This window comes from Danio rerio, chromosome 23 (genome assembly GCF_049306965.1).
Source record: "Danio rerio strain Tuebingen ecotype United States chromosome 23, GRCz12tu, whole genome shotgun sequence".
In the NCBI taxonomy this organism is placed as follows: domain Eukaryota; kingdom Metazoa; phylum Chordata; class Actinopteri; order Cypriniformes; family Danionidae; genus Danio; species Danio rerio.
The window spans coordinates 35,252,493-35,279,987 of NC_133198.1; the positions used below are offsets into that span (position 1 = coordinate 35,252,493).

General features: G+C 35.3%; 2 protein-coding genes across 3 annotated transcripts in view; one reads left to right on the forward strand and one right to left on the reverse strand.

Moving 5' to 3' along the window:
- Window positions 1-25,395, reverse strand: rnf41 (ring finger protein 41). The gene is given in 7 exon segments (NM_213516.1): window positions 1-3,003; window positions 6,295-6,398; window positions 8,730-8,865; window positions 9,103-9,374; window positions 11,635-11,750; window positions 17,654-17,752; window positions 25,245-25,395. Coding segments are annotated over 5 exon segments (957 nt in total). The 5' UTR covers window positions 11,725-11,750; window positions 17,654-17,752; window positions 25,245-25,395; the 3' UTR covers window positions 1-2,648.
- The window catches only part of slc39a5 (solute carrier family 39 member 5), an 18,520-nt gene continuing 16,258 nt past the window's right edge, over window positions 25,234-27,495 (forward strand). Inside the window, exons 1-3 of one of the 2 annotated variants that reach the window (XM_073939240.1) lie at window positions 25,234-25,425; window positions 25,746-25,769; window positions 26,986-27,141. In XM_073939240.1, the coding sequence (XP_073795341.1) occupies window positions 25,424-25,425; window positions 25,746-25,769; window positions 26,986-27,141 (182 nt within the window). In that variant the 5' untranslated portion in view covers window positions 25,234-25,423. Of the gene's footprint in view, window positions 25,426-25,745; window positions 25,770-26,985; window positions 27,142-27,495 lie in introns of those variants that run through there. The other variant, XM_021473734.3, reaches the window with a different exon arrangement.

Here is a 27,495-nt window from a genome sequence, read left to right on the forward strand (position 1 = left end):
TCATATTGCAAAATCAATGATATTTATTCATATTCTGTCAGTAACCCACAGCACGAAAGCAAGAATAAAAGACAACGAAAACAAACAAACAAATAGAAGAATGCCACATCCACGGACAACGCTGCAGCGGGAAACATGAGCTCTTTGAACATTTCATCCCTGACATCAGATGATAAATCCTGAGAGTCAAGAAAGTCCTGCGTGTCCAATAAGAGATGATGCAGCGAGCATGAACAACAAAAAAAGCGAACCATTATTTCATGAATGGCATTTCCTAGCAGAAAGTGATCCCATCTGTCAAGAACCGAGAAGTGAAAAACTACCATGCCTCGTCTTTGTGAGATGATGTGCGGAGAAGCCATGTGACACATTATAGAGCGATCATGCAGTCGAGTGTCGAATGAAGTGTGATAAGGCAAAGTTCACAGACATCTCTCCTTAGTTCACATAGACCTGGCTGAATATTGCAGAGTAAAACATTCTGGGTCCTTAGTTTTTCAGCTCTTATTGAGCAACATTTGCAGAAAAAGCTACTGTAAACAACGCACTGAGCATTCAGGTCTATGTAACACAGAAGCAAAACACACACGCACGCACAAAAGCTCTGAAGATACATTTCAAATTTTCGGTGTTCGCGAACATCATCAACAACGTAACGAAAAAGCAAGCACGATGTGCATACAACACAATAAAACACTTTGGTTGCAGAGACAACTGTCATACAACACAAATCAAACCGATTCTGAAATCAACTATGTACAACGAAAGAACGTGAAATAGGCAAAATAAAAACTCTTAAACCGCTTATTCAGGAATCAATTGCACAATATACACAAACATACAACCGTCCCATCTCTCTGTAATTAGTCGTTTTGAAAACTTGTGTCACGTGATGGATGTTAACCACAGCAAACAGGTCCAGATATGGTTGAGACATCATGTTTTTAACATTGAATATTTTATATATTCGATTAATTTATGGTTTTGATAAATCTCGAAAATAACCTTTGAGTTCACCCTAAAACTAAATATTATGGTTCAATTGACAGCAAGTAGAAAATAATACAAAATAATAATAATAAAAACATTATTTCTGGAGAAATATTACATTGAAATTGGAGAGTTTCTAATTGCACACAGTCGATTAGAAACTTTTCAGACCATTTAAAAAAAAAAGTCACTATTATTTCTGATCGATAATAGTGTGATAGCTTGTAATGTTAGTAGAAAAGTAAAAAAATATTTTCAAAAAATTGATTTTGGAGGGGAACAAAAGCAAAGGAAAATAATTTTGTAGTTGCACATAGTGGAATAAAAGGGATCTTAAAAAATATGAGGATTCTAATCAATATTAGTGTGATAGTCAGTGATGCCAGAATAAAAAAGTAAAATGTTCTGGAGGAAAGAAATGGAATAAATGGTTCCGACCAGTAATAAAAATAAAAGCCAGTGATCCCAGCAGACTACAATAAAATAAAACAAATAAATAAAAACATTTATTTATAGAAATAAACTTGATTTGAAACAAAGAAAACAATAGTTAACCGATTTCCATCAAAGATATTCTCCACACGCAAAAAATGCTTTTCTTACTTTTTTTGTCTTCTTTCTAGTCTAAATATCTAAAAATTCTTAAATCAAAAAGCATTTCTAGGCAAGCAAAACAATGTCTTGTTTTCAGAAATAATGTGTTAAAATTAGGTGAGTTTTTCCTTAAAATAAGCAAAATAATCTGCCAACGGAGTGGGCAAAATTCATATGTCAAAAGGAAAAACAAGATTATTTTTCTTACACCATTGGCAGATTATTTTGCTTGTTTTAAGAAAAAAATTACTTAATATTGACACATTATTTCTTAAAACAAGACGTTATATTTTGCTTGATTTAAGAATTTTTAGACATTTGGACTAGAAACAAGACAAAAAGTAAGAGATTATAATTTAAGTAAGAAATTTTTTTTTGCAGTGTTATTTCTTTCTTTCAAACATCTTCACCAAACGAGATTCAAGACATTATCTTATTTTTCCAATCACCACACAGTGCAAACACCGAGCAGACATTTTATCTAGCATACTTTAATCATAGCTCTCTTTAAAAAAAGAAACGAAAAAAAAAAAAAAAAACGAGATTCATGGTAGCTAAAACACCCTACTCTAAACAGCAAACCGAGATGAAGACAGCAAAAAGGTCCACTACTCTATTAGAACAAGAACAGATAGTATATTTGTCTATATTTCTTTATCATCTGTATTTACAAGAATCTTAACTGCTCTTTTATGCCGTCCAAAGCTGCGAGTAACGTCTACTTACTCTCAAGAGGGAAATAAACATTAAAGGGGAAATTAGAGATCACTTCAAATCCTTCTGATCGCTAAAGTTAAAACGTGTACCATCGTCCCTGATAATGCTTCAAGTTGTTTTTTAGGGTCCACTTTTTGAAAAATGTCCTTTTAAGGCAAAGAGAATGGGAATGCTGGAAGTCCTCAAATAAGCAGAGAGCGTGTCTTTCTTTCTTAAGATTTGAGGTAACGACTGTCGAAGAGGTTTTGATATTTTTAGTGGAATAAATTGATCTTTTTTTTAAGAAGGGGGGATTCGTTCAGTTTCTGTAAACCCCTTGTCATTATTGGCACCCACCTATGTACAGACTATAAGATCTCCTCCACGCCATGAGCGAAGATCATAACCAAACCTGGCTCCAGAATCATATCTTCCCCCATGTGCTGGTTCTCGCAGGCCATGACCACCACCGCTTGTTTCCCCGGGATGCGTTTGGCTACATAGTTTTCATAGTAACGGCGGTTCATCTGCCGCGTCTCCAGCGTGGCCAAACCTTGAGGCCAGTTCCGCTCATGGGCGTTTTCGATGAGGTCGTTGACGATGGACAGCGGACATCCACTGTCGATTAGCGAGCGCTTGATGACAGCCTGCAGGACGGCGTCAGGTGTGGAGATCATTCCTCCCCAGCGGGTCACGCGTGCGGGCTGCAGAGAATTCACCCACCTGTGGATAAAACAGTAAAGTCAGATTGACTCATGAACCCCCAGTGCTGGGAAATACCCATAAACAATCTCTTGTTCACAAACAAACACTACTGTCAATTTAGCTTAGCCAATTAACCTAAACCTCATGTCTTTGGTTTGGACCATGGGGTTCAGTCTATTTATTTGCTTATATAAATATATAGTTGAAGTCAGAATTATTAGCCACATGTTTAGAAGTGTCCTGAAAAATGTCTAAAATAATATTTACTGTCATCATGGCAAAGATAAAATAAACTGGTTATTATAAATGAGTTATTAAAACTATTATGTTTAGAAATGTGTTTAGAAAATCTTCTCTCCATTACACAGAAATTGGGGGAAAAAATAAACATAATGGCTAATAATTCAAGGGGGCTAATAATTCTGACTTCAACTGTATATTTGTTCTGTTTTATATTAATTTCAGTAATTTTATTGACTAATATTTAAATGCCTCCCCCTGCATCCCATGCCTTTGTATGCTTATTACACCCGGTGTGGGTAGGCGGGTCTGTGACCAGCACTCTCTAGTAGCAGGACCAGATGGCGGTAGCCTATATCATACTATCTTCACATCCCCTGTTGTGTTGTTATGTCTATGTGTTTACTTGCTTGTTTCTGGGACTTTTCCCCCCCTGAACTCACACTGCCCTACTTCAAAGACAGTCAAGGGCGCAAGGGATTTTTTCCCCTTTTTCCTCCCTTTTCCCCAATGTATCTTATTTCCTATTTCCTATGCTACCTCTTGTCTGTCCTGTTTTCTTCTGAAATGTGTGATGTTTGTGTATGCTCGGAGAGGTCCAATTTCACTGCATGTAAAAGTGTATGTGACAAATAAAGGCTTTCTTTACTATAATCATCATCATCATCATGTTTGTATGATTTATTTACAACACCGTTTGTAAAGTAATATTTTCTGCCTGTTAGTACAGTGTTTCTCAACCATGTTCCTGGAGGACCACCAACACTGCATGTTTTGGATGTCTCCTTTGTCCATCACACCCATTACAGGTCTTTCAAGTCTCAGCTATTGAGCTGATGATCTGAATCAGCTCTGTTTAGTTAGGGATAGATGGAATATGTGCAGAGCTGGTGGTCCTCCAAGAACGTGGTTGAGAAACACTGCTTTAGTAGAACAAACAAATTGATTGATTGATTCATTTTCCTTCAGCTTACTCCACGCACCTGAACCAGGTAATCAAGCTCTTACTAGATGTACTAGAAACTTCCTGGCAGGTGTGTTGAAGCAAGTTGGAAATAAACTCTCCAGGACCGAGTTTGGACACCCCTGGCTTAGTCCTTTATTTATTAGGGGTCGCCACAATGGAATGAACCGCCAACTTATCCAGCATATATTTTACACCTCGGATGCCCTTCCGGCTGCTAACCCAGTACTGGGAAACACCCACACACTCTCACATGCACACTCACATACTACGGACAATTTAGCTTAACCAATTCACCTATAGCGCACGTCTTTGGACTGTGCGGGAAAGCGGAGCATTGAGTCTATTTATTTACTTTTTTAAATGTGTAAATATATATTTAGTTAAATTTTTATAATAATTTCAGTAATTTTATCAAATGATATTCAAATGTGTGTATGATTTATGTACAATACAGTTAAAGTAACATTTTCTGTCTTTAGGGCAGTGTTTCTCAACCACGTTCCTGGATGACCACCAACACCGCATGTTTTGGATGTCTCCTTTGTCTGGCAAACCCATTACAGGTCTTTCAAGTCTCAGCTATTGAGCTGATGATCTGAATCAGCTCTGTTTAGTTAGGGATAGATGGAATATGTGCAGAGCTGGTGGTCCTCCAGGAACATGGTTGAGACAGTGTTTTAGTCGATATATGAGAGACAAACAAATGGATCTGCATAGATTTGCATGGTAAACAAACAAAATGTTTTAATTTATTAGTTATTATACTCAGAATTATTATGCACAAATCCACAATTTTTTTTTACAAAATTCTGCACAGAAATATCAATTCATGTCGTCAGATTCTGTTTGGCCCTGCTTATAAGTCAAATACTTAAACGTCTTGAAGTCTTACAAAGCAAATTGATTGTTCTGTGCAACTAACTGAATGTTGTTTATCACTTTATTACCTGTTATTCAAAAACTAGACAAACAATTCTGACCAAGTACACTAAAGTGTGCTTTATTCGCTGGGGCTTCATCAAAAGATACCAACTGCGTCAGTTCATGTGTGATTTCACAGGAGTGAATAGAATAGATCAATATGCAGGGTAGTACTTGAACTCAATTGACCATACAGTGATCTGACTCTTTTATTGAAAGATCAAAGATGATAGGTAGAAATACTGATTTGTGATTATGTGTATGTGTGGCAGGGGTTAATTTGTGATATGCAACATAAAAATATAATTATTAAATGATTAAATACGGAGTTAACAGTTTTGAAAATAATTCTCTTCTATCTGCTCTTATATTTATATTTGCTCCATCTCTTACTCTCACATTGACAAACTTTATAAAAGGTTCAACAATCTGTTGAAATCTGCTGAGTTTTCTGCGGGCGGATATTCCATGTGAGCCTACTCATAAGTTATTTATGTGCTCATTATGTACATAGTAAACTGATGTTTTTATCTACAGCAGAATACAACCAACTTATAAATACTAATACGATTCATTAAGGGGCAATATTTGAACAGTAAAATCGATTTCCAGGAAAATGTTTTCCTTTCATATAAGCATTTTTTTATTACCTCATGTCAAACGCAATCAGTCAGAATATTATAAACTGTTACAAAAAATATTTAAAACTACATGCAACTTAAATTTTAATTGAACTAATTTCAAGATAAGGCTGCAATATTACAACACACTAATTATTATTGTTGACTATTGCCCTTAACATTTTAATAATGATTATTAAAGTCAATTAAAAGTTAACAAAACATCTGGAAAAACAGCATACCATGGGCAAGACATTCTAGAAACAAACAAAACATCCAAACCTAGTCTAGTAAATTTAGTCCATCCATGTCATGCAAAAACTCCTGTTATGATCACTGAAGCTGCTAAATTAATTGGTTAAACTGTTTCAGAACATTTTTTTTCATAATGACAAGTCACTAGAAAGGTGACTTATGAAAAAAACAAAAACATGGACAGGTTGAACAAGCTTACGTTTTTCACATTTCACTGTAATTGCAGGAATTGTTTAGTTGCATTATGCTTTTTTTAATAAGCTTAAATGGCCTTTCTTATTTCTAAATACAGAACAGAAGACTTACTCAAGGATCTCATTGTACTCTATGCTCTCCTCCAGGTTCTGTAAATTTGGGTTAGCGCTGCGTATTGCTCGCATGTACGCTTTCAGGAGCTGGATGTCACGTTTCTGAAAAACAGACATGCATTTTTAAAAAAGGGTTCCCACTCTTTCATGAACAGCAGATTCAAGGACTTTTTAAAGCACAATCATTTTCAAATGAAGCACCTTTTTAGCTCCCCCAGCATATGTAGCACCATGAAAGTCCTTTCTGTACTTAACATTTCACTTACACTTTATATTTACATTAAAAATTCAATGAGTAATGACGATGTTTTGAATGTGTCATTTTCAAAAATGTTGACCATTTTAAACAGTCATGTTCAAAGAACTGGTCACACTTTACAAAAAAAGGTTTCATTAGTTAATGTATTTACTAACATGAACTAAGTGTGAACAATACTTGTACAGCATTTATTAATCATAGATCAACATTTACTAGTGCATTATTGAGATCTAAAGTTATGCTTGTTAACATTAGTTAATGCACCATGAGTTAACAAGTACCAACAATGAACAACTATATTTTATTTAGCCAATGTTATTTATCATGAACAAATACTATATTAAATGCATAGGTCATTGTTTGTTCATGCCAGTAAATGCATCAACTAACATTAACAACTTTATTGTAAAGTGATACCAAAGAACTGCTAATATTCAAATGTGGTTTCTGAAATATTGATAAAATGTGCATGACTTATTTTTAGTACAAGACTTAAATTTAAGATTTTTAAATGAAGAATTGATCCATTTTTAGCTACGTTTTTAACAGAAGCACAATACTACTACTGAAATAACACCTTAAACATTAAATTCAAGCACTTTCAAGGACTTATGTTTGTTTAATGGCCCATTTCCCCTGATTGTTATAGTACAGTTCGGTACGCTTTTATGGCCGTTTCCCCTGTTAAAATGTTACAAAAAGTGAACCGTCCCGTACCGCTTTTTGGGTACGCTTTTGAAAGTGTACCTAGCACAACAAAAGGGTACCAAAAGGCAGAGCTAGATGCGCAGCTGAACGCTATTGGTTTACAGAGAAGCATCACTAGCGCGTACACAAGCCAGGACAATAAAAACAAAGAAAGCCGCATTTTTTTAATACACAGCTGAGACATTACATCGCAATAATATTTACATATAATAACGAGCCATGGTTGACCAGAGTTCTAACAAACTTGGTCATCATCTTGATGAACAGCCACAAAGCAAAGAACAAAATCTGCCGGGTCCTGTTTTTGTTTTACGAGGCCGCCTAAAAGCATGTGACGTTTCCCTGTCTCCAGAGACCTCGCGTGCACTTACCGCATGTCTATATTTGAAATAATTAACTTCTTTAGCTGATAATAATATCGTGTGCTTGATTATCAAAGTGCTTCTTACATCCGATCCTTTCAGAAATAGACAAACGCAAGAGTGAAGCGTGAAAAAACAAAGGAGCAAATGATTCTTTAAGTAACCTAAACCATGAACAAACTGCCATGTTTAACTATTATCATCAACTTTTGGACTATTATGAACTCAGAACGACTAAGATAGCTTACATGTGCTGGTAAAGATTAAAGATGCAGATGAGAGGTTTGGGCTGACTGTGAGCTGTAAGTTGCGCGTTTTTGAACCCAAATATGGACTTAATGTATGCTGTGTGTAGTTTTTCTGTAATTGGTAACATATAGGAGACTGTAAGGGACTGTATGTGTTCATATATGTTGCATTTATTTATTTTATGTCACTGATCAGCAGTTATAATCAAATCATGTTCATAGAAAGGTTAGTAATGAACATTTATACACAAGTATTCTTGAGTATAAAGCATCTATTTTGTGAGAAGTGCTTCTCATATGATATGTGAACAACCCGTACAGCTTTTCATTGACATTTCCACAAGTTAGAATGATGTCGACTGAAACTTTCTGTCATACACCATGCCCACCAAATTGGTACCCTTTTGTCAGTGGAAACACAAGCCTAATAAAGGTGACCCGTACTGTCCAAAAGTTGATGATAATAGTTAAACATGGCAGTTTGTTCATGGTTTAGGTTACTTAAAGAATCATTTGCTCCTTTGTTTTTTCACGCTTCACTCTTGCGTTTGTCTATTTCTGAAAGGATCGGATGTAAGAAGCACTTTGATAATCAAGCACACGATATTATTATCAGCTAAAGAAGTTAATTATTTCAAATATAGACGTGCGGTAAGTGCACGCGAGGTCTACTGTACCACTCATTGAAAACGGGCCATACTTTCCAAGCCTTGAATCCATATGTTTGAAATTCAGGTACTTTCAAGACATGTGGGAACTCTGGTGTTTGCTGAACAGAAGTGAGGATCCAAAATAAATGCCATGACATTGACACCTAGGCAGCTTCATGATAAGGTATAAAATACACAGGTCAGACCTGTTCTGCAAGTTGGTGCTTGTGTTCCGCTGCAGTTTTCTCCAGATCTGCAATTTTGGTCTGCTGTTGCTGCACCACACTGCGAAGGTGCTTAATACAGTTATGATTGGGCATCTCATCTTTGGGCATTTCTAGCCTGCAGACCAATAACAGACAAAAAAGTAGGTGTGATTAGAATGTCAAACAAACCCTAAAGACAATTATCTGCCATTGACACATTAAAAAAACTGTGAAACACAGAGCTGAAAGCCTCCACACTGGTGCAGCACATTTTTTCCTAGAAACAATTAAAATGCAACACATTCTACTCCTAAAGATTGCTGTGGGTTAGTAAGTGAGAAAACAAAGATAAAGATAGTGGTTTATGACCTACCCGCAGCCTTCCTCACACGTGACAGGCCGTTTGGGGTTGTGCTCGCAGTCTTTGAGGTGCGACTGCAGCTGGTCGAGGCGAAGGGTGGCCGTGCAGCCGAAGCCGGCGTTATCACATGAGATCTGCAGCTTAGAGAGCATGTTGCGCATGATGCGGGGGACGGGGCGAAGGTGTGCGAGAGTCACCACGGTGCGGTCCACAGGGCAGATCTGCTGCTGCGCAAACCACTGCGTGATGCAGGCGTTACAGAAGGCATGCTCACAGTGCGGGGCCTGAGACAACACACAACACACAGATTGATCAGGATGTAACTTGAACTCGGTGTGCATTGACTTTTGCAGCCAACTGATGTGCCTTTTTCGGACACTTTAGCTGTGTAAATGTATTCATATTACATATACAGTTGCAGTCAGAATTGTTAGCCCCTCTGTATATTTTTTCCACCAATTTCTGATTAACAGAAAGATTTTTTTCAACACATTTAATAACTCATTTCTAATAACTGATTTCTTTTATCTTTGCCATGATGACAGTAAATAATATTTACTAGCTATTTTTTCAAGACACTAGTATTCAGCTTAAAGTGCAAGTGCAATTCAAAGGCTTTACTAGGTTAATTGGATTATTTAGGCAAAACCTTGTACAACAATGGCTTGTTCTGTAGACAATCAAAAAAAATAAATACACACACACACACACACACACACACACACACACACGGCGCAAAAGGGGCTATTTTAAACTTTAAAATGGCTTAAAAAACTGCTTTCTTTAAACATAATTTGGGAAATATTTGACAAAGAAAAAAAATTATAGGAGGGCTAATCATTTTGATTTCAATTGTATATACAAGCATTACTATTATTATTCATACTAATAATAGCAAGAACAATAATAAAATAATAATAGAAAAAAGTAACAACCATGTTTTTTTTGTACACTAAATTACAAAAAAAATTATAATATATATAAATTATATATATGCACACACGCACTTACATGTGTAAATCAATGATAATTGGTAAAAATAAAGTTTTCATTTAATGTTAATACAATGTTTAAATATTTAAGTTAACATACAAAACATTGCTATTGTATTTTAGAAATATGAATTAAAAAAAATGCTTAACAGAGCTAATAATATTGACATTAAATGGGTTTTTAAAAAATTTAACAGTTTTTATTGAAGCTGAAATAAAAGAAACTTTCTTCAGAAGAAAAAATATAGGAAATACTGTGAACAATTTCTTGAAAAATTTACAGGAGGGGTAATAATTTTGACTTCAACTGTATGTATGTATTATTATAATTCTAATTATTATTATTACTAATAATAGCAAAAACAATTATAAAAATAATAGAAGAAAAAAAACTACCATGTTTTTTTACACTTAATTACAGAAGACAACTATTAAACTTCATTCAGAGTAACAATAGTTCATATAAACCAACAATTGTCATGTATCCCTGACAAGATATGCATGACATTCGCAGCTTTTGCAAAAGTGCGATTCATTTTGATTTATATGATTCAATTTTTATTGTCATAATGTTTAAACATTGTTACGACATATAAAATTTATAACCTATATAAAAAAAACACACCACACGTGCGAGTTAAAACATAGGTATGGTGTCTTATAAATATGAATTTAGAAATATATATTTTTGTTATTTTGACCAATTGACATTTTGCCTTCTACATGACAAAAAAATTCCTAAATTCCTAAATGAAGAAAACAAAAGTCTTTAGCAGTTACTCAAAAACATAACAATAAACTGTAAATCCAGAGAAGCAGAATTTTCTAATAGGGTATACTCACAGATTGTGTTTCTTTCTATACCGATACTGTTTCTTCCCATTCCCATACCGTTTCTTCCCAAAGCTCTTTCTGATACTGATAAACTTCCGGTGAACAGTTAATGTGACTCTTTTCCATTTTAAAAGGTTCCTTTTACAGCATTGATGTTGTAATGTTATTAAAAAACAATCAGCTCAATAGACCTCAGTGTTCAAGCTGTCAGGAAAATATACTGTGATAAAATAAATGTTCAATTCTTAAAGACATGGCGGAGAAAAAATGTAATTTAATGCAGTTCTTCTTGTACATTCTGAGACCACTTTATATTGTATATCAATCAAGCAGTAAAGATTGATTTTTAAAGAAAACAGACCTTAAACATGCCAATTTTGTAACTGCATACAGTTCACTGCAAGTACTTATAAATTAAAAGTCCTTCCACATACTTCTGCATATACCCTATTGTCTCTTTTTAAGAAATTCATACAAATAGTTATATAAAAATACAATGTGTGTGAACAAGTATTTATCTGGTATAGCCTAGATTTGGCCACTTGCCCCATCACCGGCAGTTTTTACAGAAAAACAACTCCCTTGTGAAACTCATTTGCTCAATGGTCTCAGAGAAATGATACGCGAGAACCACAAACCCATAATGTCACGACAGAGGTCGAGCCTCTGACACTATTCTCAAGGTGTTCTAGGATGTTGAATGAAAACAAATGCAGACCTGCACTGGCTCCTCCAGCACCCCGCTGCAGATGGGACATAACAGATCCTCGTCCACCTCTCCTTGGAACCTGGTGACGTCGTACCCCATGGCACATTACCAGAACCCTTTGATATCTGAAATGAAACAAGCAAGAGGAGTGTGTCATGAGAACGATACGCTCAGCTGCCCGCCAGATCCCCTGCCGCAGAAATGCATGAGAAGAACTGGATGTACAACAAAACGAAATTGAAAACTTCTAGCCTTTGTGGGCTATTTTTCAGCCAACACCAAAAATAGCACGAGAACTGCAAGAAAGTGTGGGCCTTAAAAACATTGAAACCAAAGCAGCATCTTTTTTTATTTAATAGAAATTTAAAGATTTAAGACAAGACCCTGCAGGCAAAACAGATTTATTCCTGCACCTGTCATTCATCTCACTTTACCAATTTGTGTTTGTAGATTTCAATTACAATATATATTTTAAAAGGTGGTTTTCACAAAATGAGTTTTTATTTCTCCTGCACTGAGACGTAAATCTACACGTCAGTAGTATTTACATAATCCAATCTGTATTATTCTTACCTATATTCTGAAGATTCCTACAGAGATATGTTCATACATCATGTGCCAACTATATACATATATACTGTATAGCGCTGGGCAATAAAAACAGTATCAGTATTTATTGACAGAACAACATTGTCAACAACGATAAAAAAGATTTTTAAAAATTGGTATGAAGTGTAGGTTAGAAACGCTAATAGTTTTATTAAAATGGGGCTGCTGAGTACTTGCCTTGGAAAGAACGCCAGTAAGCTTAGGGTGCAAGTTTCTCATTTCTAATTAATGCCGCGAGCACACCACGATTCGTGTAAGTAGAACTAACAAATCTGCTTCACACTTTATATGGAATATACACATTTCAGTAATAATGGTAGACTAATTACCTCAGACAAACAGAGGTCATCCAAACACTGCAGTGCTTTTTACTTTTCTCCATAATTTTGTATCGGAGTGGCAGCAATGATCTGTCTGTTTGTCATCCTCTAAGAAAACGGCTGATGGTCGCCTAGTTACATAAAGACTAGGCAGTAGAGCGCAAGCGCAGAGCACAAAGCCCATTGAAAATGGTGAGGGAAACCACACGCTCACAGTTTTTTTCATATGTGAGTTTTGGGTTGTCTGCCACATCAGGTCAGAATAACAACATATGCAAAAATGAGTGCCGTATAACAGCAGTGAGGAGATTGTAAATAAAAAAAGAATGTAAGGATGTCTCCAGATTGGCTTTTTGGTTTCTTTTCTTGTGCGTCCCAGCCACCAGCACCCCACCTGAGAGATTTTTTTAGCATAGTGCAGGGGTCACCAATCCTGGTTCTGGAGGGTCGGTGTCCCTGCAGGATTTAGCTCCAACTTGCCTCAACACACCTGCCTGGATGTTTCAAGTATTCCAAGTAAGACCTTGATTAGCTTGTTCAGGTGTGTTTGATTAGGGTTGGAGCTAAAATCTGCAGGACACCGGCCCTCCAGGAACAAGTTTGGTGACCACTGGCATAGTGGATAATGTAGTCATCCAGCTTTTTTTATAATAATCCCACTGTTTTTAATGTTGTAATATATATTTGAATAATGATGGTTAGTTTGTTTACTTGAAAGCTCAGATTTGATTATCATGATTAGTTTTGTGTACAGAGTTTAAGATTTGTTCTTTGCAATTACTTTACCATTGCACACACTTCATAACATTTTCTTCAAGTTTAGGAGTCTCTTTAACACTTATGTGTATTTTATTATGAAGAGATTATATATGTTTGTTTAAATATTTTAGTTTTTGCCTATTAAAACTAGTTACCTTGGCAATGTTGGTAAATTAATATAAAGTGGTTAAAGTTATATAAAGTTAAATCCTAAGACTCTTAAATAGATTGTTAACAAATTTTCAATAATTATCGATACAGAATAATATTAAACATGATATCGTAATAATGTTTTTGCTGCATTTCCCAGCCCTATTACACACAATCAGGGCCGGAGTGGGACTCCTTTTCAGCCCTAGAGTTTCAAGCCTCAGACCGGCCCACCTCTTAACAATAAAAAAAATATATATATCATACTCAGACCAAACCCGGGTCGGCGGCGTCGTACTCTAACGTGCTATCCACTGGACCACAAGAGCTGTACGTTGTAGAGTGACTCATCTGAGTTTTATCATCATTAACCTGCAGGCTGGTCATATATAAAAAAGAGCAGAGCTGCGCTAAAATAATGAATAAGAAGACTGTGGTCAAGTAAATAAATAAATTAATTTAAAAAGTGTGACTGCTGAGAGCAACAGATTCTGGAGCTAGGGACACCGGCCCTCGCGGCCAAAAAACGGACCGGCCCACCGGGAATTCTCCCGGTCCTCCCGATTAGCCAATCCGGGCCTGCACACGATACTTTTTTCCAACAAAAAATGTGAAAATGCATGTTTTAATGGCTGTTTTCTGAATTGCAATGATAAAAAGACAAAACCAAGCCAAAATCATTCTTAAAACACTGAATCTAATGTAAAAAAAAAATGTAAATGCTTTTAAACCAGACTTTATTAAATGTTCAAAATTTTGCAGAATATTTAAGCAAAATAGTGTATATTTATTAAAATAATGCCTAATTTGCATCCTTAAAAATGCTGAACAGTTGCAATTTGTATGGTGATGATCAGTAGTTATCTTGCTTTAAATGAAAGATGAAAAACAATCTCCTGGGTTAAACATAAAATAAATGTGTGACTAACATGAGAATAAATGTTTAACAGTGTCAGTAACTACTCTAGCCTATATAAAGGGAATCTGATAATGACAAATGTCTCATTTTACCAGTGAAAAAACTGGTCTAAAAATGTTGTCAATGACAAAAGACAAGGATCTGTCTCAAACAGAATAATTTAATTATAGAATTATGAACAGCTCTGATGTAATATCTTTACTGTGAACGCCCACTATTCCAAGTCTATACAAAAGGTATAAATACAAAAGCCAGAATCGTGTAGCCCTACTGTACAATATGGATGTATTCCAAAACCATACTCTAATTACTTCCAGAATTACAGCTGATAACACAGAAAGACACTAAATAGTCATTACTTCATCAACTAGCTAATTAAAATAATCCTTTTACAGTATTTTACTTTGAGAAGGATACTAATGATGCAAAATGGCCAAAACACGACTGGAGACAAGCCAATAACACTTTCTGATGAAGGTTTCAGGATAAATATCACAGAACCCCTTTAGTAGCACTAAAAGTAAACTGATAGAGGTTTAATGAGCATGGCATTTTGAGCTGAACATGGAAGCACTCAAAGTCCTGCTACAATACAGATGTAACACGATCGTACTTCCTGTACAAAGGTGACCTTCTTTTTGTTCTTTGAAGAGACGCTGGGTCTGTGCAGCTCTTTCAAATGAAAAAAAAATGCAATGGCTGCGTGTTTGTATGTGTGCTGGTATGAGATTACTAATGTGCCGTTAAGAAATATGGGTCCACTGTGGAGTGTGGCGGCACACTTAGTAATGCTGCATAATGGGAAACCATTTTGAGAGGCCTAGAGATTGCATCAAGATAAAGGATGGAAATTTCATCTCTTTTCTGACTTTATTTTATTCTGTAAAACAGCAAAATGGAAGGTAACGATTAATCAGTAAGACATAGCAGTGTTCCAATCTGATGTAACACAGTAAAAACAAAACGGTTTAAAATTGCACCCTAAAATTGTACTTTATGTCTGTTTTTAAAGTACCTCTACTACACTAGTAAGTATACTACTAGTGGTGTAACGAATCACAAATCTCACGGTTCGGATCACATTATGGTTTTTTTTTAGTCACAGATGGACCATTTTTCAGATCAGTCAAAAAGAGGAGGAAGAGAAATGTCATTTGCTTTTTATTTATTACAAAAACAGTACTGCAAGAAACTTAGCTTCATAAAACAAAATGAAGAAATAATCAGCTAAATAAAAGTCAATTGTGAAACATTTAGTATAGTATTTTATGTGAAAAATTCACTGTTACTACTACTGTTGCTGACAGCACTAAATGTAGAAATCGAACATTATAATTTGTACAACCATTAGAGTTGCACGATTCTAGCTAAAATGAGAATCGGGTTATTATTATTTTTTGCTTAAAATAAAGATCACGATTTTCTCACGATTCTGTAGATGTAAAATAAAGGTTAATATGAGTCAGCAATTATTATTGTTTTTTTCTCAAACATATGGTAAAACAAAAATAATAATATTATGTGTAGGTCTACTGGTCTCTATAAATAATTCTATTCTACTTATAATAATTCTTATGTTTAATTATGTTTGAGATATATGCTTGCAATCTGTCATTGACAACAATATCATTTCATTCACTGGTATACAACGTTATATAGGCTAGAGTAGTTATACTGGCACTGTATACATTTGTTAACTGTGTGTTCGCTTTAAAAGAAAAAAACATATCAAACGCTTGTCGCAATTATAACTCTAAAATCCAATATGATTATTTAAATGATGTGCACACTTTCGGTTTCATTTTCCCTGCCGTGTGCTGTTCATACTTCTTGCACGTATCTCAAACGATCACTCTGTGCCACAAACTGAATATTATGAACAACTTTATTACCTGTTACTCACAGCATTTGCATGTTCTGTTCACTAAAGTAGACACGCGCACGTCTATTATTAAGTAGAGCCCGCGCCCGCCCTGTTTGTAATAACAGCTCACAGTCAGCAGTTCACGTAACGTGTGATTTCCCGGCCGTGAATACAGTATAGTATACAGACTAGTATTGCGCACTTCTGTTTATGGGGTTGCAAGTTGGCAGGACAATGACAACATGGCGAAAACACTCCTGAGCATTGCTTTTTGCTTTTTCAGACGCAAAGACACGTTCTTTGTGAATGGCACCACAGTTGTTGCACTGCAATAAACTGTGAAATTAAATCTGTTAATTTAAAATTATGTAATTTCTTAGTGCTTAACATTCCAAAATGGATAATTATAGGGCTGGGCGATAAATCGATTTTATCAATTAACTCAAGTGTGAAGTTTACATCGATTTGTTTGAATGAAAATTGTTTTTCACTCTAACACGCGACACCCACACCAGGGTTAATAATATCCTAATTATATAATTATGATATGCTTATGCTAATTATATAGTTTAATAATCTTCAATCGTTTTTAGTGGGGGGAAAATCAGTTTAAATAATAAATACATTTTTTGGTGTTTTTTATTTTTTATTTTTTTAAGACCATATCGCCCAGCCCTAGATATTTAATATAGATTACTTTAAATAGACATTTATAAACTTTCTGATTATAAAAACTTGGGTTATCTGGACCTTCAATAATAACAGAAACCTTTCAAGATTCATTAAAATGTTAATTTCAAAAATTCGGTTTCAAATATTACCTAATGTCTAATAGGCCTTTAATGACTATAGGACATTATTACATATTATCACAACATAAACATCTTTTTTTTTCTTTTTTTTTTCTTTTTTGATGCAAGGGAAAAACTTTTCCATTTTTGGTTACATCGTTGTCATGTAAATTTAGCCTAAGGTAAGGAAATGAATTGTGGTTGAATTGCCCATTTAAAGAAAACTGAAATTATCATTACAAAATGTACACATATTCCCTAAAATAATTACAATTTACAAAGATTGCAGTGCTATCTTTTTCACTTAGGTGTGTTCACATTACCAATTGGATAAATCAAATACTATTCAAGCATATAAAACATACAAGTAAGCTATTCTTAACCAGAATAATTTCAATAGTAGATTAATTGTTATGCTGTAGATCAAAAACGCTTTATACCGATCTATACATGTGGAACAACATCTGTGTCAAAACAAACCAAAGAGAACAAAAGCTATTGTGTACAAAACTGACTTCAATGTAATATTCATGATCAGAGCGAGTAGGTTTTGCACAGTGGTATTAATGGAGTACAAGTCAATTTTCTGTCAATAAATCAGGTTAAACATTCATACCTTACTAAAGCACAGCCCTCATGACCCCCGTACAATGAGACGTCCTCATGTGTCAGGTGGACACGACGATCTTCCTACAGTGCAAGACCGACCATCCCCCTTAAGTAAGAGAGCAAAAACAACACACTCATTACAATGCAATCAATACACTGCTATTTATTTTAAAGCAATTTAATTAAGATCAAAAATGTCTGTTTGAAACATTTCCTTGCAGCTTTAGAGCACTTTGGCATATTTACTGTCAGCCAAGAGGTTTTGTACAGTGCGGACGTCAACATTTAAGCTTATGGAGAAGCTTTTTCCTTCCACTTTGTCTCTTAAGTGGAAATCCAAACCCATTAATGCCTCGATGCACTGCAATCGAATTAAGAGCAGCTCATTTAAGAGGCTGATGACGTAAAAGCACAACAAGCAAATACACAATTAATGGCAGGGTTGGATGGTGTGATGAAATGTGTTTATTTTGCAACGCATATGGGTGGCCATATGTAGGCGGTGCTATGAAATAAGAATTGATGACTCAAAAGAGACTCATCCAATCAGAAATTAGAACTGCAAGTCAAAGAAACTCCACAGACTCTGTGTGTTCTGAACTGAACTGTAAAACGAAAATTATACATTTAATCTTGTACTGATTCGTTTAGAATTTACACTATTGTTTTTATGGATGAACCTAAAGCTAAAAAATAACGTTTTCACAAATTACATACTTTGACACATTTTTATAACGCCCCATTTACACGATGCTTCAGCGTCAACGCTAGACAGAGGGCGCGTCTGCAGTTGGGTCTGACGTGATCGTCATAGCAGCATCACCCAATGAAATTAGTCAGCAATAGAGTGGAGGAACTATGACGTCAATTTGTATGCAAAAACCCGGAAGCGAGTTAGCATTTTAGCACTTCCGGTTCCCTCGTCCCAAAGTCAATGGGTTTTTTGAATGGGGTTTCAGTAAAATCGCTTAAATAAGGTCCGTGGCTAACACCAACTCAAGATACTTTCACGTTTTGTTTTACGACATAAAACACATCAGTTACAGCACACTCTTCAACTTTTAAATCGCCTATGCTTCTTTAAAAAGACGGTTGCTATCAAGTTGCTAAATGGGACTACAGGCGGCGTCGGGGACAATATACGTCATCGAGCTGATCAGGTCTGGAGCGCAGCTCGCTTGTGTTGGGCGTTTGGATTTGTCTGTGATTTAGGTATTTTCATGAATAGTATTTTATAGTTTGTTGTATTATTCTAATTGAGAATTCAGATTGTGTGTAGATAATTCCTTCACTTATAAAGGCTGTCGAGACAGACTAATTTGTTGATCCTTTATTTTAATTAAACTATATTATGAAGATACTGCTCAGTGCAGCCTGTTTCTTTCCTGCTATCAGTAATGCAAACGTGTGAATAAATGTGTAAAAAATACATGCATGTTAACTGTCATTTTAACGTCATCAAGTGATTTCTCGTCTTTTTTTCTTCATCTGAACACATTTAACTGCAGTATTTACACTCCATAAAATGTTCAGCAGATGTGACTGTATGAGCTGCTTTTTGCTGTACTTCGTGACGTAAAAGGAATATTGAATGTGTCCATCATGATGGAACTTGCAGGCATTTAATTGACTTGTTTCTCCTCACGCCTCATTTCTGTCGTCTGTTTAAGGTAACCGGGATGTGTGCACGCGAGCGATACACTTATTTAAATACGTCTCATAATAATACTATATAGGCACATTTATACACATTTTAAAAACTTTTAGAACAACCAAAAAGCAAAACAGATGTATTTCCCACGTAAAAACGATTCAAAAGGCACAAAGGTCTATGTGTGTTTGCGTATTTATTAGTTTATAATATATAGCGTGGATTATAATATAATAAACAGAGAGATTAACTCTTTATCATGGACATTATTTCTAAAAATAAGCTTGATAAGTCGTCTGTAGCAGGGTGGGGCTGACGTCACTGACGAGCGCCCCGAGGGCGCTGTAGTCCGTTTATAGCTTAATGTTAGCTTTTCAAGTCTTGCGTTTCCATTTAAGATCCAAAAGTGCTCAAAATTGTATTTTCGTGTAGCAATTATCCGGCTGAACAAAACGTGTAAGTGTAATGAACCGTGTTTGAACACAGAGCTTATTATTCGCAGTCTTCGAAAACCCTATGGGAAAATCCTATAGGGATTTTCACGAAGGAACCAGTTTTATGCTAGCAGCCGATTAGCCTACAAAGTGACGTCATAGTTCCTCCACTCTATAGGCCACTGTCTGAGCTGGTGTATTTGCATACAGAGATCTGATTGGCTGACGCTTCCATCGGCACTTGAAAAGTTGAGCAAGTCCAAACTTCTGCAGCGAGCAACGCCTCTAAACCAACGTATCCATGATGCAATTCGGCAACGCCTGACGTCACCCATTCAAAGTGAGTGATAAGCATTGAAGCTGATGCCTCGTGTGAATAGGGCATTACAGATACATGCAAAACAATGCCATGTATGGGCTGAATGCTTTAATGTGAGTAAATGTGATGGTATTTTTATTAGTTGAGAACTCACGAAGAGCTTAGAAATCTGTAAGGGGCCGATCACACACATCAATCATTGGTTTTGCAAACTTTTAACTACTTTGTCTAAAATATTAAAATGTTCAAACTATTTAATTAAACGCAGAATCTACGTATGGTTTTGTCATCTACAGTAAAAATAGTTTAATATAGACTACTCTTTTGTTTTTGATCATACAGTTAAGCAGGTATATTGGATTTTCGCATCTCATTAAAAACTAATGCGTCAAGTCTGACGTTTTCAGTTCAGAACACACTTTAGCACAGTCTCAAACCCTAAATCTCATACACAAGGACTAAAAAAGCTTTTATGTTGTCATGTAGCACAAGTACTTAAACATGTTAACAAGAGTGAGAAACCGCAATATCTGCCATGTAACCAAAAACTAATATAAAACTCTTGCATACATCACGTGCATAAATCACACCATGGACATCACATTAAAATGCCTACTGGTTTAAAAAGGCCTAAATTAAAAGAAGATGGCCAAATGAGAACGTTTCTGTCATAAACTGTAGTAAAACAACTTGTCAAAAAGAATTATAAAAAATGTTAACCCTGTGAACAGATTAAGGGATGGAGAAAAGAGTGCTCTTTTATATTAGCTGTCAGTCAGTGCACGCTCTTTTTTTTTCTGGTCATTGCGCCTTTGCCGTTTGCTGTGTAAATGCAGACGAGATCGGATACGAGTCACTTTTAAAAGATGATGTACGCCGGACATCCAAAATAATCGGACAGTTACAAAATCAGAATTGATTATCAAGATCTGCAGTGTAAATGCAGCTTTGTGTGCTGTTTATGGTTTATTTAGATGTGTTTGGTCTGTGCTGCATACATATTTCAGTCGAACCACACCACATTTGTTTGAAGCAGACTCCAATTTCTTCAGTAAAAATCTAAATTCTGTAATTAATTCCTTACTCTCATGTCTTTTCAAACCCCTAAGACCTTAATTTACCTTAGACATATATAAGATATTTTATTAAGATATTTCCTCCAGTGACAGCAATGGTCTTGAGATGTTTTAACTCCGAAATCATTGTCAAAATGTTCCATGTGACTTCAGTGGTGCAACTGTAATCATACGAAGCTCCAAAAACACTTTTGTACCCCAAAAAGCAACACTGTAAATACAAAAGCAGAAAACACACCCTGATCTGATACAGAAGGCACTGGTGAACATAGTTGTTTTTACAGTTTTGGTGGTGTTCTTGGAGCTTCATTTGATCACAGTTGAACCACTGAAGTCACAGCGAATGTTGACAATGCTTTTGATTATTTTTCTTTGAATGTCTCATGAACATTGCTGTATACTGAGGATAAGAGAGCTAAAATATATTAATTTTTGTTCCATAGATGAACAAACGTCTCAGGGGAGTGGAATGAGGGTGAGTAATTAACAACAGAATTTTTTATTTTTGGGTGAGCTAACCATTTAATCAAATGAGCTGCAAAGTAATTGCATTACTTAGTTAAGTATTTTAATCAAACCTGCCAAATGTGAAAACGCCATAAAAAGAGCCATAAAAAAGCACCAAATCATCATACAGGCTTCTGTCTGCACAGCACATCCCTAGAAACTGCTCAGCAACACCCTTGTATCCAATCATTACACTCTAGCATTATGGCAATGAGTTTTTCACTCAGTGTTTTTAGACACTATCACTTTTTCACAGCCTACAGAAACAAAGCAGATGTGGTCAACAAGGATTAGACATATTTGATGGATCCGTGTTAAAAGCACTTTAATCCAGAAGCACTGCATTTTCCTTTGGATTCTGATAAGACATAAAACAGCAAAACCCAGAAAGCACACAGATCAATTCTCATTGTTTCCGAAAAGACAAAACCAAAAAAAAAAATTGGCTGTGTTTTGTAGTCGTAGCATCTCTGCCAGTTCATAACAGTTCTGAGGGGTGGTGTTGTGTCCCGGTAGGCTGGTGGTGACCTAATTTTAGCTTGTCTAAGCAGACGGAGGGGGAGAGCGTGGTTGGCTCAGAACGTTCTCCCCTCAACCCCCATTTCTGCAATGGCGTTCCTTGCTTTTATTCAATAAACATCTAGCCGAATGGCCTGCATGCATGATCGTGAAAAAAACATGTTTACCTGTAAATAATTGTCTGATACTTTGATGACAGATCTGAGTCTGACAAACCCCCGAAACCCAAAGCATTTAAGAGTCACAGTCATCCCTATAGGGCACAACAAGTATTTAAAAATGCAATTATTCATATATATTTTAAATTATATTTTAAAACATCATTATTCTTAATCTTATTTCTTAATCATCTGCTATAATTATTTTTTCTTTTTTATTTCTTTTAACAAGAAACAAACTTGATCTGCCTGTAATATATAGTGCATCGAAAAAAATATAGAATAACTTATTATTTATTACCTCTTATTATCGGTTCCCTAAATTTGCCAATTACTGTTATGTGTTTGAATTAAGATGTTAGTTTGACTTTTACTTTGCAACATACTAGCAACTAGTGACATGCATTTTATGAATTTGACAAGTAATTGCCTACAATGACATTAGATCAATATAAAATATATAAAAATAAAAACATTAAATATTTTAGATATTAACCCATTGTAATTTCCTCCAAATAAATATTCTAAATAATACTATAATTTGACATTTTTATACAGTTTACCAGTAGTTCATTCAATAAAAAAAATTAAATAATAAACTGTTTGATTAAAACATGTATCTATTTGTTACCAAATATATTTTTTCCAAATCTGTGTGCGTGTGTGTGTGTGTGTATATATGTTAGGGCTGCACAATATATCGTTTCAGCCTCCCTATTGCAATGTGATCATTTGCAATAGTCACATCGTCATGAGTATATGCAATGTTGATTTTGTATTATAATTTACCTTTTGTATGTGTTTTAGATGCCTGTGATCATATAATGATATTAAAAGCATTCAGGTAGAGGGTGCTACATTTGTAGTGCATTCAGGTACTACAATTCATTTTATTGAATAGTTTGTATTTTTATCATTCAGTTACTGTACTTAAAGACTCTAGAAATGATTAAAAAAAACTCTAATTTAATTTAATCTTTTTTTTATTGTATTTATAGATTGCTGTGCATGAAAATATTCACAACACATGCAAATACAGAAATGCACTGCGTATAGCACAGACCACAACAAAATTGTGTGGGGGGACCCCAAACATTCTACAGATTATTTATTAGATTAAGGGATGCAATAATTAACCGATTCCACTATTAACTACGCTTTAATTCGTCACGGTTAATTAATCGTAAAGGGTTCTCAATACCGCGTCTCTGCACAGAACAAATCTGCAGCAACTAAACAAAGTTATGCCAATTGTGTGCTAGTTTAAAGTTCCAAGCTTGTACAATAGGCCAATACCCATATTATATTCAGTGTAAAATGATTACCGGTTTAAATGCCAAAAACTTTTTTCAAGTCCAAAGAGAAATGGACTATTGTTTGCTTTTATTATTAATATGTGCTGTATTATTTGGTTACTGAGCAGCAATAAATACAACTTTAAAATATAAGGAGTTGTCATGTGATTTCCTAAACTAGTGCTGTTTTGAAATTACAAATGCATAATAATCGTGATAACCGTGAAACCATGATTATTTCTCAGACTATAATCGTATAACCAAAATCTATAACCATGGCATAACCAAATAGAATTTATGGAGATGCAAATAGTAAACATTAGCTCATCAATCTCTGACTAAACGCGTGGATGAAAATACTCACAACACATACAAATACAGAAATGCACTGCAAATAGGACAGAAAGCAATGAAAACATGTTTATAGGTTGTCTATCAGATTTTATAGAGATACAAATAGTAAACGTTAATTCATCAATCTCTGACTAAACGCGTGGATGAAAATAATCACAACACATGCAAATACAGAAATGCACGGCAAATAGCAGAGACAGTACACAACAACAATGTGTATGGGGACCTCAAACATTTCATAGATTGTTAGATTTTTGGAGATGCACTCCCACTGCAGAATCGCCCCAACAAACTAACTAACATTATATATTCTTTACAAATTGAGATATCAAGTCATCTAGTGAAATTGTAATCATAGCGCAATTATATATATATATATATATATATATATATATATATATATATATATATATATATATATATATAGCACTTATATAGCTTTCCAATAGTCTTTATGCAGTCCTAATATATGTATCCAATTCCAGCTGTAAACACGATCCTGTTTCGACTTACAAAGGATAACAAAGGTACTGAGGGGTTAATGTTAAATGGACAGACGAAGCCATTTAAACCAGAGATGCATATTGATCATTAATATCCGTCTGAACATTACAGTCATGCATGAATATTATACGTCACGGTGGAGTCAGACAGACGGGCTAACTGTACTTCTGCCAACATTCATACACATATATACAGTAATGAGCCAGACAGCTGCAAACATCTGTACAACTATTAAAGCTCCTGGCGATAAAGATGATCGTCTACGCGTCAGTCAACCTGAAACACACTTTTGCTGATGTGTGTGAGCGACTGAATGAGACGCTTAGCATTAGCCAACTCGCTAACACTGATACACAAAAACAACCCGCATCACAATTACAACCACATGACTTGCTTAGTATGTTTATGTATTTTTCACATACTAATAAACGGATGTCTCCGAGTGTATTTTGTTCAGTATAGAATGACATTTAAAGCGTATGCGCTGCTGCTAAGGAGCTAACAGTGAGCGTAGCTAACTAGCATGAAATCCAACTAGCTGACGCATGCCGAAAGAGCAGCTTTTATCAAAACATTAAACACACGTCCTTAAATGTCACACTACAAATTCTAGCCATTTTTAAAACCTCATATAAATGTTATTCATACACTACCCGGTTAATTAACGCCTTGTCGCGTTCATGTTTCGTGACTATTTGCTTTCAGTTTGTGCTACTATCTGGTATTTTACAAACCAACACACAAAAAGCGCTTTAAAAATTTCTCCGCAGGGCTGTAATACCTGTTCCCGTAGATCGCAGGATTCCCCCGAAGCTTAATGTGATATCTGGATTTGGATGCTGTGGTGTTTGCAGGGATCTGACTGAGAGATGGCTGATTTCTCTTCCTGAGCCGAGCGGATGAAGTCAGACTGAATCTGCTGCTGCGCCTACAGGACAGACTGTGTGTGGAGGAGCAATTATGTCAGATTTAGGCTACACATTACATCTATACTAATCCCAAATCATATATTACTGTTACTCAAGAGTTATGAGTTAATATGAGTCTGTCTGTCTGTCTGTCTGTCTGTCTGTCTGTCTGTCTGTCTGTCTGCCTATCTATCTATCTATCTATCTATCTATCTATCTATCTATCTATCTATCTATCTATCTATCTATCTATCTATCTATCTATCCATCTATCCATCTATCCATCTATCCATCTATCTATCTATCTATCTATCTATCTATCTATCTATCTATCTATCTGTCTATCTGTCTGTCTGTCTGTCTGTCTGTCTCAGGTCTGTTGTCAGCCTGGTGAAAGGGTGGGTATTTTTTCTCAATAGTGGATCTTTTTGCAATTATATGCCTTATTTTCTATTTAATTATTAAATTTAAACAGCATTTTAGAGACAATTTAAGCACTATTCTGAATTAGCATGTCGAATGGTCATCATAACCACACTTTTTAACTATTTTGGCCAAAATAGTATTCAAATCAATTTAAATATGGTCCACATTTGGTGCTTCAAGTCTTTTTATTGGTCTTTTTTGCTTCATGATTAAGGTCCAAGAAGGTTTTCACCTTTTAAAAACACTACAATAGCAAAAGAAATGCTCTCTTAAGTCAGATTGCATGTTTCCTTCCAAAGCTAAATGTTGGAATCATGAAAAATATTTGTTAGCACTGGCCAAAACTGATTAAGTCACACCAAAGTGACAGCCAACCAAGGATTCTGCTTGGTCTTAAAGCCTTTTTTGATGGGTTATTTTCACCACGATGGAATTTCACCAAAGTAGGACAAATGAGCTCATGTATGGGACAAATGCTGGACCTTTGTCAGTGAGGTGTGGGTCTATAGGCTGATAAAATGTCATATGAAACATACAGTATATTCCAGAATATTGAAAACATTGCAGTTTCTTTATTACATTGTTCAATTATTGGAATTGCAAATATGTACAGATATGGGGTAGATGAGGTAGATGATTCATCTATTGAATTGCATCCCAATCATCACAAATACTGTAGAATACCTATTGAAACCCGCATAGACACAATATTCTCATAGAAATCAGTCAAGTTTGGTGTAGGAAAAAAATTATGGTTTGGGGTTACATTTAGTATGGGGGTGTGTGAGAGATCTGCAGTGGTTGGCAACATCAACAGCCTGAGGTAAGTTCCAGAAAGCAAAGGTCAAGATGCTCCAGGATTGGCCAGCCCAGTCAACAGAGTGAACATTGTTGAGCATGTTTGGGGGGTATGTATATATGTATATATATATATATATATATATATATATATATATATATATATATATATATATATATATATATATATATATATGTGAAATACAAATACAAATATGAACTTGTCATATATGTCCTTAGCATATATCCATGTATCAGATTTCATCATGGGTCTGCATTTGAGTATTCAATATTTGACAGGATGGGAGTGAGAATGTGCTGCTTTAACATCACATAGTCATGAGGTAAATCAAACTGATCAATGCCTTTCCGTCCCGTGATTCCAGATAGGCTGAAAAAAGCTCCCCGCTGGTCAATCATTAACCTCGGCTTCATTAAAACAATGCGCCATCTCTCATGCTTAAACACTAGGATACTACGAGGAAACTGGAGATCATGTAACAGGCTTAAGAGACCGCAGAAAATCATGGGTGGACAGACAGTCTGGTAAAGAGTTTTTCAGTCAGAGCATTATTGTTTAACTGTATGTTTAGTAGATTTTGCATGGTATTGTTTTGCAATGCGCTTCCTGCAAGCTTTGGATTTGGGTGTCTTATAATGCTAAATGTAACCTTTAAACTTGCATTTTTAAACAAATACCCACAGGAAAAGTGTATTTCTTAAATGTGATGTTTTCTATACAATTTTCTAAGAAATATGATGCAATATACCGCGTTTTGATGGCAGACTCTGGTGCCTGGTGTTATCTGAGAACAGTTTGAGATCTTTTCTAAACTGTCAAAAAGAAATATGTGACTCTGGACTACAAAATTCTCATGTTGCACGTATATATTTTTTATC